This window comes from Brassica rapa, unplaced genomic scaffold (assembly GCF_000309985.2).
Source record: "Brassica rapa cultivar Chiifu-401-42 unplaced genomic scaffold, CAAS_Brap_v3.01 Scaffold0923, whole genome shotgun sequence".
In the NCBI taxonomy this organism is placed as follows: domain Eukaryota; kingdom Viridiplantae; phylum Streptophyta; class Magnoliopsida; order Brassicales; family Brassicaceae; genus Brassica; species Brassica rapa.
Window position 1 is genome coordinate 1 of NW_022610859.1, and position 19,086 is coordinate 19,086.

The 19,086-nt window shown below is 36.5% G+C and overlaps 4 protein-coding genes and 1 pseudogene across 5 annotated transcripts; all 5 read left to right on the forward strand.

The window, feature by feature from the left end:
- Nucleotides 1-3,738: 3,738 nt before the first annotated feature.
- LOC103848959 lies at nucleotides 3,739-5,087 on the forward strand. The gene is given in 3 exon segments (XM_009125794.3): nucleotides 3,739-4,443; nucleotides 4,446-4,613; nucleotides 4,691-5,087. Coding segments are annotated over 3 exon segments (843 nt in total). The 5' UTR covers nucleotides 3,739-4,086; the 3' UTR covers nucleotides 5,009-5,087.
- A 396-nt stretch (nucleotides 5,088-5,483) lies between these two features.
- LOC103848960 (protein SIEVE ELEMENT OCCLUSION A) lies at nucleotides 5,484-9,021 on the forward strand. The gene is made up of 7 exons (XM_009125795.3): nucleotides 5,484-6,366; nucleotides 6,460-6,540; nucleotides 6,609-7,081; nucleotides 7,180-7,289; nucleotides 7,372-7,514; nucleotides 7,597-8,061; nucleotides 8,141-9,021. Exons 1-7 carry the CDS (start codon nucleotides 5,722-5,724, stop codon nucleotides 8,765-8,767), a joined length of 2,544 nt encoding a protein of 847 aa, XP_009124043.2. The 5' UTR covers nucleotides 5,484-5,721; the 3' UTR covers nucleotides 8,768-9,021.
- Nucleotides 9,022-11,160: 2,139 nt separating this feature from the next.
- On the forward strand, nucleotides 11,161-14,559 carry LOC103848961 (protein SIEVE ELEMENT OCCLUSION B). Of its 2 annotated transcripts, none has more exons than XM_009125796.2 (8): nucleotides 11,161-11,483; nucleotides 11,556-11,651; nucleotides 11,980-12,422; nucleotides 12,498-12,607; nucleotides 12,688-12,830; nucleotides 12,928-13,437; nucleotides 13,542-13,838; nucleotides 13,930-14,559. In XM_009125796.2, the coding sequence occupies exons 1-8, from the start codon at nucleotides 11,232-11,234 to the stop codon at nucleotides 14,302-14,304; spliced, it is 2,226 nt and encodes a 741-aa protein (XP_009124044.2). In that variant the 5' UTR covers nucleotides 11,161-11,231; the 3' UTR covers nucleotides 14,305-14,559. The 2 variants fall into 2 exon arrangements, with proteins under 2 accessions (XP_009124044.2, XP_009124045.2); XM_009125797.2 differs by having other exon boundaries at nucleotides 11,232-11,477; nucleotides 13,930-14,304.
- Nucleotides 14,560-15,205: 646 nt separating this feature from the next.
- On the forward strand, nucleotides 15,206-17,814 carry LOC103848976 (annotated as a pseudogene).
- Nucleotides 17,815-18,134: 320 nt separating this feature from the next.
- Nucleotides 18,135-18,858, forward strand: LOC103848962 (classical arabinogalactan protein 11). Its single transcript, XM_009125798.3, has one exon. It carries the CDS (start codon nucleotides 18,221-18,223, stop codon nucleotides 18,635-18,637), a length of 417 nt encoding a protein of 138 aa, XP_009124046.1. The 5' UTR covers nucleotides 18,135-18,220; the 3' UTR covers nucleotides 18,638-18,858.
- The last annotated feature ends 228 nt before the right edge of the window (nucleotides 18,859-19,086 follow it).

Here is a 19,086-nt window from a genome sequence, read left to right on the forward strand (position 1 = left end):
AGGTTTCAGTAAATAGAGAATTTATCGAAAAACTCAATATTTTCGTAGGGGTTAACCCATAGAATTTGAGAAAAATTCAAAATATGAAAATATTTTTTAATGCATATTTTCATCCTTCTGTAACATATGATGACGTCAAAGAGGTTTGTAACTTTTGTTGTCTCCGTTTCTCTTGAGATAGCGATTTTATCGTGGTTAGTCCACCAATTTAGGAAGAATTATAAGTTTTACTAAATTACATGACAAAAAATTAAACGATGATCATGACCATGAAAGAGAGTTTAATATACATTAATAAAAATGAAGAATGTGTTAGAAATTTTAAAACAACACTAAAGATCATAGGTTTCAGTAAATAGAGAATTTATCGAAAAACTCAATATTTTCGTAGGGGTTAATCCATAGAATTTGAGAAAAATTCAAAAATATGAAAATATTTTTTTAATGCATATTTTCATCCTTCTGTAACATATGATGAAGGTCAAAGAGGTTTGTAACTTTTGTTGTCTCCGTTTCTCTTGAGAATAGCGATTTTATCGTGGTTAGTCCACCAATTTACAATTTAGGAAGAATTATGAAGTTATACTAAATTACATGACAAAAAATTAAAACGATGCTCATGAACCATGAAAGAGAGTTTAATATACATTAATAAAAATGAAGAATGTGTTTAGAAAATTTAAAACAACACTAAAGATCATAGGTTTCAGTAAATAGAGAATTTATCGAAAAACTCAATATTTTCGTAGGGGTTAACCCATAGATTTTTAGAAAAATTCAAAAATATGAAAATATTTTTTTAATGCATATTTTCATCCTTCTGTAACATATGATGAAGGTCAAAATGGTTTGTAACTTTTGTTGTCTCCGTTTCTCTTGAGAATAGCGATTTTATCGTGGTTAGTCCACCAATTTACAATTTAGGAAGAATTATGAAGTTTTACTAAATTACATGACAAAAAATTAAAACGATGCTCATGAACCATGAAAGAGAGTTTAATATACATTAATAAAAATGAATAATGTGTTTAGAAATTTTAAAACAACACTAAAGATCATAGGTTTCAGTATATAGAGAATTTACCGAAAAACTCAATATTTTCGTAGGGGTTAGTTAACCCGTAGATTTTGAGAAAAATTCAAGAATATGAAAATATTTTTTTAATGCATATTTTCATCCTTTTGTAACATATGATGAAGGTCAAAGAGGTTTGTAACCTATTTTGTCTTCGTTTCTCTTGAGAATAGCGATTTTATGCTGGTTAGTCCACCAATTTAGGAAGAATTATGAAGTTTTACTAAATTACATGACAAAAAATTAAAACGATGCTCATGAACCATGAAAGAGAGTTTAATATACATTAATAAAAAAGAATAATGTGTTTAGAAATTTTAAAACAACACTAAAGATTATAGGTTTCAGTATATAGAGAATTTACCGAAAAACTCAATATTTTCGTAGGGGTTAACCCATAGATTTTGAGAAAAATTCAAAAATATGAATATATTTTTTAATGCATATTTTCATCCTTCTGTAACATATGATGAAGGTCAAAGAGGTTTGTAACTTTTGTTGTCTCCGTTTCTCTTGAGAATAGCGATTTTATCGTGGTTAGTCCACCAATTTAGGAAGAATTATGAAGTTTTACTAAATTACATGACAAAAAATTAAAACGATGCTCATGAACCATGAAAGAGAGTTTAATATACATTAATAAAAATGAAGAATGTGTTTAGAAATTTTAAAACAACACTAAAGATCATAGGTTTCAGTATATAGAGAATTTACCGAAAAACTCAATATTTTCGTAGGGGTTAACCCAGAGATTTTGAGAAAAATTCAAAAATATGAAAATACTGTTATAATGCATATTTCATCCTTCAGTAACATATGATGAAGGTCAAAGAGGTTTGGAACCTTTATTGTCTCCGTTTCTCTAGTGAATATCGATTTTATAGGGATTAATCCACCAATTTAGAAAGTATTATGAATTTTACTAAATAAATGAACAAAAAACTAAAAAGATGCCCATGTACCATGAAATAGAGTTTAATATACATTAATACAAATATAGAATGTGTTTAGATATTTTAAAATAACACTAAATATCATAGGTTTTAGTATATAGAGAATTTACCGAAAAACTCAATATTTTCGTAGGGGACCCATAGATTTTTAGGAAAATTTAAAAATATGAAAATACTGTTATAATTCATATTTAATCCTTCAGTAACATATTATGAAGGTCAAAGAGGTTTGGAACCTTTATTTTCTCTGTTTCTCTAGTGAATATCGATTTTATAGGGATTAATCCATCAATTTAGGGAGTATTATGAAGTTTTACTAAATAAATTAACAAAAAACTAAAAAGATGTCCATGTACCATGAAATAGAGTTTAATATACATTAATACAAATATAGAATGTGTTTAGATATTTTAAAACAACACTAAAGATCATAGGTTTCAGTATATAGAGAATTTACCAAAAAACTCAATATTTTCGTGGGGGGGGAGGGGGAGGGGGGTTAACCCGTAGATTTTGACAAAAATTCAAAAATATGAAAATGTTGTTTTAATGCATAATTTCAACCTTCTGTAACATATGATGAAGGTCATAGAGGTTTGGAACCTTTGTTGTCTCCGTTTTTTCAGAGAATAGCGATTTTATCGTGAAGTATTACGAAGTTTTACTAAATTTAGGAAGTATTACGAAGTTTTACTAAATTAATTGGCAAAAAATTAAAACGATGCTCATGAACCATGAAAGAGAGTTTAATATACATTAATAAAAATGTAGAATGTGTTTAGAAATTTTAAAGCAACACTAAAGATCATAGGTTTCAGTATATAGAGAATTTACCGAAAAAACTCAATATTTTCGTAGGGGTTAACCCATAGATTTTGAAAAAAATTAAAAAATATAAAAATATTATTTTAATGCATAGTTTCATCCTTCTGTAACATATGATGAAGGTCACAGAGGTTTGAAACCTTTGTTGTCTCCGTTTCTAGAGAATAACGATTTTATCGTGGTTAGTTCACCAATTTAGGGAGTATTATGAAGTTTGACTAAATTAATTGACAAAAAATTAAAACGATACTCATGTACCATAAAAGAAAGTTTAATATACATTAACACAAATGTAGAATGTGTTTAAAAATTTTAAAACAACACTAAATATCATAGGTTTTCAGTATATAGAGAATTTACCGAAAACTCAATATTTTCGTAGGGATTAATCCATAGATTTTGAGAAAAAATCAAAAATATGAAAATATTATTTTAATGCGTATTTGCATCCTTAACTAACATATGATGAAGGTCAAAGTAGTTTGGAACTTTTGTTGTCTCTGTTTCTCTAGAGAATAACGATTTTATCGTGGTTAGTCCACCAATTTATGGAGTATTCTGAAGTTTGACTAAATTACTTGACAAAAAATTAAAACGATGTCCATGTACCATGAAATTTTGGTAAATGTTTTATATACTGAAGCCTATAATCTTTATTGTTGTTTTAAAAAATTTAACAATATTTTACATTTGTATTAATGTATGCTAAACTCTCTTTCATGGTACATGAGCAGCGTTTAATTTTTTTATAAATTAATTTTGCAAAACTTCATATAGACTTCGATTGTTACGAACCGCACCACAGTTAACAGTAACAAAAATCTCTACATATATTATATATCTAAACATTTTTATAACTGTTAAATCTGCACCGTAGTTGAACCATTTGTCTTACACCGTTCAATCTGCAGTTACCATTCGGAGCCATAATCCTTTTAAATTAATGGATTAACCATTATAAAATAGAAAGCCCAAGAAAAACATCTCCAATCAATCCAAAACATTTAAGCATTTCTTAGAGGAAAAAGGTAGAAGTAAATTATCCAATAAAGGCCTATTAAAACTGAAATGGGCTTAAAGCAATATCCACCACTCATCAATTATCCACTCCTTGTAAAAAAAATTATATAATTCAAAAAGACACATCTAAGGGGTTGCTCACCTTTTTTTCTGCTAAAGATTCTTAGCTTGTAGCCACAAAATCCAAAACAGAGAGAGAATATATAGCTTTTTATGGATTCTCTTCGATTCAACCTTCAGCAATCTCCCTTTCAGTTGAGACCCAGAAGAACTATTCGACCAAGAATCACTAACATTTCGAACCAAACCGAAGAAACCGATCCGCGACCACCATCCTCGGCCGGTAAGATCCAACGGTTAGTACTCAACAATGAAGGTCGTACTAAACTCAACGCCGGTCCTGACCGCGAATTCTATTCATACCCACGATTCGTGAACCACGTCGACGACGGTTTCATATCCTCCTTAACGGATCTCTACAGAAACCGGTTAAGATCCGGTTCGATCGTATTAGACCTGATGAGCTCATGGGTTAGCCATCTACCAGAAGAGGTGAAGTACGAGAAAGTAGTGGCCTAGTGGGACATGGTCTTAACGCACAGGAGCTTGCCAGAAACCCTAGACTCGATTACTTCTTCGTCAAGGATCTTAACGAGGATCAGAAACTCGAGTTCCAAGACAAATATTTCGATGCGGTTTTATGTTCTGTCGGTGTACAGTATCTACAACAACCCGAAAAGGTACCTAACATTAAAATAATATGTATATGTACATATGTCTATTTCCTAAACCGGACATGCGTATTAATGCTGCGTAGGTGTTTGCGGAAGTGTATAGAGTGTTGAAACCGGGAGGTGCGTTGATAGTGAGTTTTAGCAATCGGATGTTTTATGAGAAAGCAATCAGGGTTTGGAGAGATGGAACCGAGTACGGTCGGGTGCAACTGGTGGTTCAGTACTTTCAGTCTGTCCAAGGGTTTACTCAGCCTGAGACCATCCGGCAACAGCCTCCTCTTGGTGGAGGAGCTGAGAAACCGGTTTTGAATTGGTTTATGGGTTTAATTGGTTTAGCTTCTAGGCCGGACCCTTTTAATGCTGTGATTGCTTATAAGAATTTCAAACCTCTGTATGAGTAAACCAACAAATAGTCTATTATTTCATTTGAGAGTATAAATGCATTGTCACATTTTTTCTAATATTACTATGAATGGAAAATATATAGAAAAGAAGTTGATCTTGAATAACAAGTTTGAAACATAGATAAGAAAGAAAAAGAAGCTTTGAATTAGAGGACCAAATCCAGCTGGAGAAACTTACAAGACAAATTCAAAAACAGTAAAAAAAAAAAATTAGATTTTTAGAAACCAATGAGATTGGAGGAACCTGTAATACAAAAGAATTAACTGAAAGAAAATTCAGACACACACACTGTGGAAATTATAATATATTATAACATAATTTTCAATAGCATGCATGTGTTTGTGTGTGATTCGTTTTGTTTGTAGATTCATGAACAATTTTAACAATATCCAAGCAAGGTAGCTTTGTCCCTTTCCACGAGTATCACGAGTTGTCTATATAATGAACTTTTTTTAATTTTATCTATGACATTACTAAAAATGCGTAATATTATGTTAATTGCATGTAGTACGTACTACTGATGTACAGTTAATTAGTAATGTTAAGTAGCTATGAAGTTACCAACCAAACAAATTTGGTTACGTTTTTATCAAAGGAAACGTCTACGGAAGTGTCAAAGACACAAAACAAATATTGAACCATAGATGAAGCAAAGAAGTTGATTCGAAGTTACCACTTGTTTTCTTAATCCCTGTATATATATACATGCATGTGTACTAACCCAATCATTCACCTCCTCAACCCATCATATCCTTCACATATCGATTTTTCTTCAACCCCTACCTCCTCGGCGAGTATGGCCAAACGCTTCCAGTTGAACCCAAAGCCCTTCAGTACTGACCCACCAGCCGATCCTCTCAAAAGGGTCTCTCTGATCCCAAGATCCGCCGAGCAGAAGCTGACTGATAACCAAGGTGAGAGGCGTCCCGTAGCCGCGAAAACTCACGAAGACGGTGAACAATCAGATGGTCACCATGTTGCTCCTCCTCTCAAAACTGTGGAACCTACTAAGGTGATGGATCATGAGACCGAGAAGAAGGGTTCCATTACCCCTAATACCGCACATCATCCTCATTCATCTGAGGATATCGTCGATGCCAATAGTCGACACTCTTTGGTGCCGAGATCACTGGGTGACAACTCTCTCGGTGGAAGATTTGGACCGGGAAAGAAACAAGCTTTCCATAGAAATGGGAGACCCATGTTTTCACTCTCTGATGACAGAGTGATGGCTGATAGAGTCTTGAAGACTCATAGTCCAGACATGATCTTCTTTGATGTCAAATCACTTCTCTCCGTTGTTGACGACATCTTCAAGTCTCATGTCCCATCCATCGACTCCTCTGCTCCTAAGGTTTTTTGAATCTTGCTCCGCAATCAATCCCCAGCATTTCATATATATATTGAATACTGATTTTATTTTTCTTTCAAATTCAAAATTGTGTAGCCGTCACTCGTTTTCAAGGACTATGCTGACCATGTCTCCTTTGAAACTTTCGCGGACCTCATCGATCAGATCTCTTGCGAGGTATTTACATACAGCCATCACATATGAAGCTTTTATTTTTCTAAAAAGTATCAATGTCTCTGACACAGATCGAGTGCAAGTGTCTTCATGGAGGGGAGTCGTCTCACGGTATGAAGACAACAGGGCTTCATTTAGACAGTCGCAATACGACGACGTTTTCTGTTCTGTCCATGGTCTCCAAATACCGCTGGGATGCTAAGCTGGTCCTTATCCTTGCCGCTTTGGCCGTGAAATACGGCGTTTTTCTCCTCCTGGCGGAGACATACGCAACAAATCAGCTCACTAAATCTCTGGCACTCATCAAACAGCTGCCTAGCATCTTCTCTAGGCAGAACGCGCTACACCAGCGTCTCGACAAGACCCGAGTTCTGATGCAAGACATGGTTGATCTCACCACTACCATCATCCATATCCACCAACTCCCACCTCACCACATCACACCCGCGTTTACGGATCATGTCCCCACTGCAGTTTACTGGATTGTTCGCTGTGTTCTGATCTGCGCTTCTCATATCAGTGGCGCCAGCGGTTTCAAGCAGGAGTACGTTAACAAAAAAAATATATATTCCTATTTCGAAGCTTTCTTGTCCTTGAAGAAATCTGTTTTAAATTTCTTTTTAATATATTTGGGGTGTGCAGCCAAATCATGTCGTTTATGGAAGTTTCGGAGATACATGAGAATAGTGAAAGGCTTAGGAAGATCAATGCTTATCTGCTAGAACAACTCAAGAAGAGTCACCTGACCATAGGTGAGATTATATATGCATAATTCAAGTTCGTTTTAAGCTCTCTTTCTCTTTGATTCTCTCATCTGGAGCTCTCTGTATACAGAGGATGGTATCATGGAAGAAGAGTATCAAGAACTCATTCAGACGTTCACTACTATCATTCACGTTGACGTTGTTCCTCCTCTCATTCGTCTTCTCAGACCCATTGATTTTCTTTACCATGGAGATGGTGCTTCCAAGAGACGCGTAATCTATTTTTCTTTCAAAATCTCTTTGCCGCTCCTCCGTTTCTGCCTTTTGATTATGTTTTCAACCATTATTAACCTAGGTTGGGATCAATGTGCTCACCCAAAAGCACGTGCTTCTTCTTGTATCTGACCTAGAAAACATCGAAAAAGAGCTCTACATCCTGGAATCGCTCTACACAGAAGCATGGCAGCAGTCATTCGAGATTCTATGGGTCCCAGTTCAAGATTTCTGGACAGAAGCCGATGATGCTAAGTTCGAGTCACTTCATTCCAGCATGAAGTGGTACGTTCTTGGAGAGCCTCGGAGGTTGAGGAGATCTGCTGTGAGGTTTATGAGACAATGGTGGGGATTCAAGAACAGACCTATACTCATTGCACTTGATCCCAAAGGTCAAGTTATGTCCACTAACGCTTTCCCCATGGTCTGGATCTGGCAACCCTTCGCCCATCCATTCACGACCTCAAGGGAACGTGATCTCTGGGGTGAGCAGGAGTGGAATCTTGAGTTCTTGATTGATGGCACCGATCCTCACTCCCTTAACCAGGTTTTCTTGAGTATTTATAAAATCATATTCCTTGTGTAGCAAGTAACCTAAAGAAGATGAGTATTTTTCTTATTATCAGCTTGTTGAAGGAAAATACATATGTCTCTATGGGGGAGAAGACATGCAATGGATCAGAAACTTCACCAGTCTGTGGCGTAGTGTCGCAAAAGCCGCAAACATTCAACTCGAGATGGTTTATGTTGGGAAAAGGAACCCTAAGAAGGGAATCCAGCCGATAATCAACACAATCAGAGAAGACAACCTCAGCCACACACTCCCGGACTTGTTCCAGATCTGGTTCTTCTGGACGAGGATCGAGAGCATGTGGGAGTCGAAGCAACGGATGCTAAAAGCCCACGGAACCAAAGAAAAAGACCTTGTTCTGCAAGAAATCGTTGCTATGTTGGGTTTTGGAGGGGAAGGAGATGGGTGGGGACTGGTGAGTAAAACTTCCGACTTGATGGTTCGTGCCAAAGGTAACTTGTTTTCGAATGCTTTGGCTGAATATAACGAGTGGGAAGTCAACATTCCCGCACATGGTTTTCTGAAAGCGCTCAATGACCATCTCTTGATGCGTATCCCACCCCACCACTGCACAAGGTTCATGCTTCCAGAGACTGCTGGGATTATACCCAATGAGGTCGAGTGCACCGAGTGCCGTAGGACCATGGAAAAGTATTACTTATACCAATGCTGCCTTGAGTGAGATCCCACAATATTGGTTTGGAAGCTTCTACAACATTCTAATAAAACCAACGTTTGCGTCTTTTTCTCCTTCGAATAATTTCTCTCGTGCTTCTCTACTTCATGTTGTTGTTGTTGCTGTTGCTTCTGGTCTATGAACGCAATATATTTGTACTAAAATTTGTTTATTTGTGATTTGAAAAATAAAGTACAAAGAATTTATGTATTTCGAAGCTTTTAGAACAATAAACCGACTGAGTAGTGTTCTCCTTTGTTGATTTCTTGAGTCCTAAACTTCTATAACACTGGTTAGCTTACAAAAATAATTGATTTTCTTCTTCTGTTGTCCGTAATCAACTTTTTTATTGAACACTAGACCACATTCTTTATGAATTTGATTAGTAGAAAGTGAACATATAGCTTTCTGAAACTAAATTAGTTTAGAGCTAACAAAGTAGACTAACTAGATGATAAATAAACAGTCAAAAGATGAACAATTTCTGGCATATAAATAAAATTTGGACATTCACTTTCTCGTGGATCTTTAGTACATAGATGAATGTTGACAACAAAAAGAATAATGTAACATACATGAGATATATTTAAGGTTTCCAAATAAAGTTTGACATTAAATTTCCCACATTGCTTGGATAAGAGGATTTTTTGGGATAATATACAAGTGATGTGGCAATCTTTTACTAACTTTTGATTATGAGTTAGACAAACTTTTTGTAATACATGTATAATAATAGTCTATCTTGTTATAGTATATGTGTGTTGTTGGGGTTCAACTGTTTTTTATTAGATGTCGCTCACATTTAAGAAATTTTATTAAACGACTCATATCGCTTGAGCAAAAAGTTTTTGAACAATATATAAGTGTTGTGGCAGTATTACATTTTGTCAACAACAAAACTAATTGATGTTACAAATTAAAGGGGAAAGCAACGATTACTAGCCAGCTGTAGTTTAAAATTTTCCAAAACCTCAACGGTCTTTTTCAAATTGTTGCTTAAATAATCTCTTTTTTAGATACTGCAACCAAAAGGTACCAAGAAATACTCATTTGCTTTGTATGGAAACTGTATATTCAAATTCAATCCAAGTTACGAACTTGTGGTAAAATTTGAGAAGAACAAGTCATGCAGTGTTCAAATAAAAAAAAAAGAACAAGTCATGCAGATTTAATTCCAAACATACCAACATTACCTTTGGATACTACCAAATATTTAACGAAACATCACTTTTATAAAAGGAATTGCATTTGATTCGTATATCCTTGGTTACTCTAGTTTTTCTTTTTTTATTCTAGCCTTATCCTATATATATGAACTTGTAGAAATTCCATAGTTTTACCCCAAAAAGAGCAAAGAATCACTTCACACCTTTTGTTCACCTCACTCTTAATGCTATTTTGTGATACACGAGTAATATATACGTACTATAAAAAATAAACTAAATAAAAGTAAATGACAGAATCCACAAAATTATATAGCATAAGGGAAGCAACATAAGAATAAAAGCAAAGTAGCAATTAAATTCCATCTGTTCTAGGTTTGTTTTCTCGATCTCTTTTAGTAATATAAACTGCGAAATTAAATTACATGGTTGTCCAAATGATCACCGTTGTATTGGTTATATAACATATAAGAATGAATTCTTTCTTGGATGAAACATAAGACTGGTTACTAGCTATGACCAATATGGAATATTTGATGATACAACCGAAATACACAGAAAATATATTTTTGATATCATTATTATCAATATACAGAATAAAAATATTTAAATGAATATACAGGGATTAGACGATCAAAGGTGATAGTGTATAAAATCAATCGTGTAATAGTAAATATTAAAGTGTAAACTAATCGCTCTTAACCGAGCTTCTAGCTCAGTTGGTAAAGGATTCACGGCTGTGAATTCTACCAGTCGGTTCAAATTCCGACAACTGGGAAATTCACGTGCAGAACTCTAGCATCCGAGACCAAGACTGTTCACGGTGATCAGCGCAAGTTAGATTCTTAGTCGGTCTCAAATCTAGACCACTTCGATGAAGCCAGGACATTCGGTTATCAAAAAAATAAAAATTAATCGCTCTTAATCTATATTTGGTCTATATGAATCGGAGTCAATAAACGCTCAAGCTTCGGTGAACCGTGAATATTACTATAAACAGAAAAAAAAATGTAGTAAAAAATATAATACATGGCGTACATTTTATACTTTAGGTTAATACTACTTTATACTAGCGACATTCACGTGGACGGTTGCTGTATCTAAAAATCATTCTTCTAAAGTACGATACCAAAAAGAAACGAAAAAAAGAAACATTCTTGCAGATTTAATTTAATTGTTGCCGAAGCAAAGTAGTTGATTCCCATTTTGGAAAATGGAGTATTTAAAGGCTGGTGGTTGATTTCACATAACACACACCAATTCAAAACTCCCTAGCTAGCTCTTCTTCAGAAGCAACCAAACCAAGAATGGAGTCACTGATCAAGTCCCAGCACGCTCAGAAACAGGCTGGCCACAGTAGTAAAACTTCGGGGACGGAGATCATACCAGCGACGACGGGACTAACGATGTCATCGGACGAGAGCATGATGCTGAAGCTGATCCAACAAACACACTCCCCTGATGCTCGTGAAGTCCAAGTGCGTGGCCTTCTCTCTCTCGTTGAAGATATTCTCGATCGTGCCACTCTTGACTCCGACGACTCCAACGCCTCCGTTAGTGTACATATAACACGTTTCATAATTACTTTATCCGTATGATATAAAATGTTAAGCACTTGTTTGAATTCGCAGATGCTCCCATTGCCTACGGATGATAAACTGATGCAATCAAGCATGATGAGCGTTCTTGATAGCGTCTCATATGCTATCGATCGCGTCGCCTGCGAGGTGAACTCGGTTTTTCTTTATTTAGAAACATTCGGTATAACTTGTGAAACAAGCAAATATAAGGATTTGGTGTGTTTGGTTACTTTCATGATATATAGAACTAATCAGTTTAGAAACATTCGGTATAACTTGTGAAACAAGCAAATATAATTAATTATCTTGTTTTGAATGGGAAACCCAAATTTTTAGCCATCATACCCTGTAAATTTTGTTATACACTTTACCACCAAAACCTAATTTGCGAAATAACTTGTGAAACAAGCAAATATAAGGATAATTTAATTTTGCATGCACTGTCTTTATTTGTTTTTAATTATTATTACTGTAGATAGCCTACAAGTCTCTGACAGGATCAGACGCACATGAAATAACAATGTCAGTGTTCGAACACCTCTCGAGCTTCCATTGGGACGGTAAGCTAGTACTGACTCTAGCCGCGTTCGCCTTGAACTACGGAGAATTTTGGCTTCTGGTGCAGTTCTACTCAAAGAATCAGCTGGCTAAATCCCTAGCTATGCTAAAGCTCGTCCCTGTTCAGAACAGAGTGACCCTCGAGTCTGTATCTCAAGGGCTCAACGATCTCCTCCGTGAGATGAAGAGCGTCACCGCATGTGTAGTGGAACTCAGTGAGTTACCTGGTCGCTACATTACACTGGACGATCCTCAGTTGTCGAGAATCATCTCTACCATCCCAATCGCTGTCTATTGGACCATAAGAAGCATCGTGGCTTGCATTTCTCAAATCAACATGATCACTGCCATGGGACACGAGTACGATGATGATTTTAATTTATATCTTTTATTGCTTTTGAGCTGTGACTCTTAACGATAATATTACTATACCAGGATGATGAACACTCAAATGGATTCATGGGAAACGTCCATGTTAGCTAACAAGCTCAAGAACATTCATGACCATCTCGCTGAGACCTTGAGGCTTTGCTACCGTCACATAGGTTTGTAGTACGGTCTCAAAATCAATACACTAATCTCTTTGTTTCTTTGCTGACAAATAAAGAGATGATGAATTTAACAGAGAAGCAGAGGAGCTCAGAATCCTTAAAGATGTTGCATTCTCTATTCGACACAACACACATTGATAACATGAAGATTCTCACGGCCCTCATTCATCCTAAAAACCACACCATGCCATTGCAAGATGGTTTAACCAAGAGAAAGGTTTTTAAATTTCTTTTTTTTTATTTAAAAAAGGCCGTTCATGTAAACAAACTGCTCAATCAATCTAAAGTACTAAACTAGTAAGAATAAATTGTAGGTTCACTTGGACGTGTTGAGGAGGAAGACAGTGTTGTTGCTAATATCTGACCTCAACATATTGCAAGACGAGCTATCGATATTCGAGCAAATCTACACAGAATCAAGGAGCAGCTTGTTGGGAGCCGATGGTAAGAGTCATATGCCGTACGAGGTTGTGTGGGTTCCGATAGTGGACCCTATCGAAGATTACGAAAGATCACCGAGTCTGCAGAAGAAATTCGAGGCTCTCCGTGCACCTATGCCATGGTACACAGTGGATAGTCCAAAGCTGGTAGAGAGACATGTGGTGGAGTTTATGAGAGAGAGATGGCATTTCATGAACAAGCCAATACTTGTGGTGCTTGACCCACAAGGCAACGAAGCTAGTCTCAATGCGCTTCACATGATCTGGATTTGGGGGACTGAAGCTTTCCCTTTCACTAGAGCTCGTGAGGAAGAGCTCTGGAGGAGGGAGACCTTTACCCTTAACCTCATCGTCGATGGCATCGACGCTATCATTTTCAACTGGGTAAATTAAAAAAAAAAAAAAGATATATGCATGGAAACTTTCCATTTTTGGCTACCATCCAAATAATATGTTTTAATTAATGATGGCTGCGATTTGATTTACAGATAAATCCGGGAAATTACATATTCTTGTACGGAGGAGATGACTTGGACTGGATAAGAAGGTTCACAATGGCGGCCAAAGCAACGGCCAAAGATTCCAACGTGAAGCTGGAGATGGCTTATGTTGGTAAACGGAACCACAGCCACAGAGAACAGATCAGGCGGATCAGTGAAGCCGTCAGGGCTGAAAATCTGAGTCACAGCTGGGCCGAGCCTGCATTGATGTGGTTCTTCTGGGCTAGGCTCGAGAGCATGCTCTACTCCAAAATTCAACTCGGTAAATCCGATGATCACGATGAGGTAGGTACTCGTAAAACAAAATACTGAAACAAGAGTGTAGACTAGGGTTGGGAATGGTTTAAAATGTGTGGGTCTATCTATCAAATTATAGGTGATGCAAGGAATCAAGAAGATACTGAGCTACGACAAGCTTGGAGGATGGGCACTGCTGAGCAAAGGAGCTGAGATAGTGATGATAACTCACGGTGTCATTGAGAGGACTGTCACCGTCTACGACCGAACCTGGAAAACTCACGTCCCGACCAAAGGCTACAGCAAGGCAATGTACGACCACCATCATGACGAGGTTCTCAGGGAAACCGGACATCCATGTGCTCACTTTGATTTCCACATCACTGCTCGGAGCGGTCGGATTCCAGAGAAGATGAACTGCTTCGAATGCCACCGTCCCATGGAGAAGTACATGAGCTTCGCTTGTTGTCACGATGAGAAGCTCCTTGACCAAGACGAGAACTACAACTTCTAGATAAATAATTATAAAAAAAAACCTATACTATACCCTCTTCGCGGTTCTTTTTCTTTACTTCAAATTTGGAAATTCTCTCATTTCCTTTATTTGTTTCAATAATTTCAGTGTTTGTGTAACAGAATTGCCCCTGTCCATGTGTGTGGTTTGTCCTTTGAGGACCATGTTTCGTTGATTTATTTCTAATAATTCTCCATAATAAAGTATTTCATTATTTCTTGAATTAATTTATATATATATAATACATTTTGTCCCTTTGTTTTTTTTCACTTCAAAATAACTTTTTGCTTTCCCTCTTTTCAATAGTTCTAGATTCCATTTTGTTTATCGGGACCTCCATGAAGGACCCCAACATACACTTTTAGACCATGATTATCCCTGAAACTCACATAAGAGTTTCTTTTTTTTGTCCGATTAAAAAAATTAAAAAATTTTATTTTTTTATCTTATTTAAGAGGTGGTTCTTAGTTTTTTTAGTTAAAAATTAAGAGACGGCTTCTTATATTCCGCTAATAACCCCATCATAAGAATTTCCTGTTAATCATGCTCTTATCATCTAATTTGTTGGGTTATTTATCTTCTTCTAAATGTTTTCTTCTATGTAAGCTGATATCTCATTTTATTGTCCATTGATTTATAGCATTCAGTGTGCCCCTCATGTTGTCAATTTAATGTTTTATTTTCCTTGTTTTGGGCCATATGCTCATGTGTGGTCCATCTTATTAATTTCAGATATTTCTTTTCTTTCTTTTTTATTCCCAGTAAAGCATGAATTATTTACTTATAAATAATCGTATTGTTATGCTTAGAATACAAATCCATAATTTCTTCTTTTGATGTGAGCCATAATTAATAAGGAAACTTTCATTTGTTAAACCAATTATAAAAAAAAACACTTTCATTTGTTTTAGTGTATATCAGTATATCACTAAGTAATATGATTGATCTTTTTTATGCACCTTGGATTAGTCTAATCAAGGCAAAAATGTTAACAGAACAAAAGTGTCTGATCACATGGTCTATGATTTTATCTAATTACCGACCCTCTCATGCTATTGTCCTTCTTCTCTGTCTAACGAGTATTTGATATATACTTCCAGTTTCTGGCATCTGCAATGAATGAATCTTATATGAAAAGTAGATACCTATAGTTTTCAAAGGAGTTATGAGATGTGTTATTATTCCGTGGTAAGTAATTTATTAATGTGATATCTAGTCATTATACTAACAAATCCCTCAGTTAACACAGTATCCAGAGTGTATATACTAAAAATAAATGAATGAAAGTACGTGAAATCACATGATACGTTACACAAACCCTACATAAACTAGAGTCACGCTATCTTGTCGAAAGTTTTGAATCTCTTGTTTACTCCCTCTGTTTTTTATTGTAAGTAGTTTAAGCAAAATTTGTTTGTTTCAAAATATAAGTAGTTTTCATAATTTTAAGTAACTTTTACCTTTATCGGGTATAGTGCTACCAATCAAATAATATATGCTTATTTATGATTGGTTTAACTATATCTAATTTATATATCAAATGCTACTTTTGAAAAAATTAATAATTTTCTTAATATTTGTGCATTCATCTAAAACTACTTACAATAAAAAACAGAGGGAGTATTTTCTAGCGTTGGAATCATGAAAAGAAACATAGAAGAATGTAAACTATTTATTGCTTAGTCAACTATTTGTCTCTCTGTTCTCAAGAACAACAATTAAAAGTTAAAAAGAAGCTTCAATCTCAATCTACGAGAGAGGGAGAGAGAGAGAGAGAGAGAGAGAGAACATGGGAGGGATGACATCTTCAGTGGCGGCGAAGTTAGCCTTCTTCCCGCCGAGTCCGCCGTCTTACAAGGTGGTAACAGACAAGGTGACGGGACAGACTGTTGCTTCTCGCCCCATTCCCACACCGAGAAAACGTGGAAATCCACAAGCTTCAGACCCGAAGAGGCACCGAGATAATGGCCATGTACGTGAGGCACCCGATGGCAAACTCGACGATGATCTACTCGCATGGAAACGCCGCCGATCTGGGACAAATGTATGAGCTCTTCATCGAGCTTAGCATCCATCTCAAGGTTAATCTCATGGGGTATCTTCCTTCCTTTCTTTCTTATTATTGTGTGTTATTTGCCATGATTTGTTTCTTCATTTTGATTAAGTCCATGTAAGATTTTCTTAGCTCATTTGTGTGTGTGTGTGTGTGTGTGTTTGTTAAAATCACGACCCAACCGGAAAAAGTGTTTGGGATACTTAAACTTCATATCTTAGCTCTGTTTTATAGCCTTTGCGATAATGCTTCTTGCTGCAGATACGATTACACGGGGTATGGACAATCAACTGGAAAGGTTTGGTCCTTTTCTTACCACAAGTGAATGGATTACATTATTTCAGTTAGGAATAAACATTTGTTTCTTCTTATGATTGAAGACGAAGGAGAATAAGAGCATGCGTATCAATGAACCGGGGGTGTTCACAACTTTAATTGTTTATTAATTTTTTTTTATTTTTTTCGTTTGATTTAAAAAAAATACGCAGACCAATAGCGGACCGCCACGTGGCGTGGGGTCCGCGAAACAGTGATGAACCGGGTTCATCCGAAAGCATCCCTGCGAGACGAGTTCATCAGATTCTATTATTATAATATTTTTTTAGGATGTGTGAGAGCTTTCTCCATGAACCTTTGATGCTCATGCTCTAACACGTAAGTGTCTTGAAGAAATCTACGGCTCTAAACAAGATGATGTTATCCTATACGGCCAGTCTGTAGGTAGCGGTCCCACGTTAGATCTTGCTACCTCTATTGAGAGCCGTTGTACTTCACAGCCTCATCCTCTCCGGTTTAAGAGTAATGTACGCCGTTAAGAAAACCTACTGGTTCGATATCTACAAGGTACGCAGCTCATTTCATTTTTTTTTTCAATATTGGGCACTCTTCAAATCGTAAAACAGTTTTACATACGTGTGTATGTGGTTTTTCCTTGTATATCTCTGCAGAATATCGAAAAAATCACATATGTGGATTGCCCAATTCTCACCATTCATGTTAGTTATTAGTAAAGCTTCTGATATACCTTTTGGGCCATAACTTTTGTGTTTATAACAATATATATGTGCAGGGGACTGCGGATGAAGTAGTGGACTGTTGTCATGGGAAACAACTACGGGAACTGTGCAAAAACAAGTATGAGCCGCTTTGGATGAAAGGAGGGAACCACTGTGACCTTAAGACACCTCAAAAAATTCATCACAACAGTTGAGAGATTACCTCAAAGGAAGAGCCGAAGAGTGTGGACAGGAGAGAGAAGCCTAGACAGAGCAGAGTGTAAGGCACCGCCAAAGAGTCATGAGTCGAAGAAAACAAGCAGCAGCAAGCTCAGGATCTCTTTTGATCATCATCTTGGTCGTCGGTCTAGAAGGAGTGTTGACTGCCATGACAAGACTCGGAAGAGCGTTGACCACTCCCATGAGATTGAGAATGTTGATAGAGTACCCTCGGATTCCTGAGTAATATATATGATTATAATATGTATAGATGATGATTCAAGTACATAATGATATTGATTTGTAACTTTTTTTTAATGCAGTTAATAACATTTTTTCAACAAATTAGGGCCTACAATTTCCTCAGTTTTTTTGGGTTCTCTTTCTAGAAGTCAATTTTTGGTATGTATTCTAATTATAGGAAGTTTTGCTACAAATACAGAAACATTTCTAAATAAGGCAATTGGATCTCCATTTTTCTCTCAAATCCATCGATTTTCCTAATATATCTCATCTTCAAAAAGCATATAAATATCTCTCATGGTTCTGTTATTTTCTTCATCTAAAGCTTTTGCAGTATTGAGAAAATAAATAAAATACTGCTTTAGTTTTGGAACACAACCTCATTACATTATTAATCTTTACAAAAATGGCACGTCAATTTATCGTTTTTGCCCTTTTGGCTTTGGCTGTGGCCACCGCTTTCGCTGCCGACGCACCTTCAGCTGCACCCTCTGCTTCTCCGACCAAAGCACCCACCACCCAAACCAAGGCTCCCGCCTCCGCACCCAAAACCTCCTCCTCCGCCCCCGCACCCAAAGCATCGTCCCCTGTCGCAGAGGAACCAACCCCCGAAGATGATTACTCGGCAACCAGCCCCAGTGACTCTGCCGAGGGACCCACCGTATCCTCCCCACCGGCTCCTACCCCGGAAAGCACCTCCGCCGACGGACCATCATCTGACGCACCCACCGCCGAGTCACCCCAAAGCGGCGCCGTAACCAATGTGAAGCTCTCTATCGCCGGCACTGTCACCGCCGTTGGATTCTTCTTCTTCTCTCTCTAAGTTTTCTTTAAACCTGGAGGACGGAATCATATTTGTTTAACATTTGTGAGATGAGGCCGAATCTTCTTTAACTACTGCATGCAATTATACCTAAAATATTAAATGGAGTTTTAATTACTATATATATACATTTTTTGATTAATTTTTGTGTGTTGATCTTTTATTTAAATTTTGAAACATAATCTGATTTCTTTTTTAAATGAGCATTTGGTCTTGTGGTATATATGATTCTCGCTTAAGAGGTCTCAAATTCAATTTTGGGAATGCCACCTTCTAATTTTGTTTTTTTTTCTTTTTCTAAACTGCACCACACAAACTCCAACTTTTTTGGTTTAGTTTCTAAACTGAACCTTACAGACACAGTGACGTGAAGCATAGTTCTCTGACACATTGGCTTACTTTTATTTGTTTTGAGACCACATTTTTTGTTTATGGCAGTTGAAGCTCAA

What these genes read in the sequence shown, in the direction of transcription:
- LOC103848962 (XM_009125798.3), top strand. Translation starts at nt 18,221, where the DNA reads ATGGCACGTCAATTTATCGTTTTTGCCCTTTTGGCTTTGGCTGTGGCC.
- LOC103848961 (XM_009125796.2), top strand. Translation starts at nt 11,232, where the DNA reads ATGGAGTCACTGATCAAGTCCCAGCACGCTCAGAAACAGGCTGGCCAC. An exon ending in ACTCCAACGCCTCCGTTAGT is followed by an intron (nt 11,484 to 11,555) that starts GTACATATAACA and finishes TTGAATTCGCAG; the next exon opens with ATGCTCCCATTGCCTACGGA. An exon ending in AATCCGATGATCACGATGAG is followed by an intron (nt 13,839 to 13,929) that starts GTAGGTACTCGT and finishes ATCAAATTATAG; the next exon opens with GTGATGCAAGGAATCAAGAA.
- LOC103848960 (XM_009125795.3), top strand. Translation starts at nt 5,722, where the DNA reads ATGTGTACTAACCCAATCATTCACCTCCTCAACCCATCATATCCTTCA. An exon ending in TCGATCAGATCTCTTGCGAG is followed by an intron (nt 6,541 to 6,608) that starts GTATTTACATAC and finishes TCTCTGACACAG; the next exon opens with ATCGAGTGCAAGTGTCTTCA. An exon ending in GAAGAGTCACCTGACCATAG is followed by an intron (nt 7,290 to 7,371) that starts GTGAGATTATAT and finishes CTCTGTATACAG; the next exon opens with AGGATGGTATCATGGAAGAA.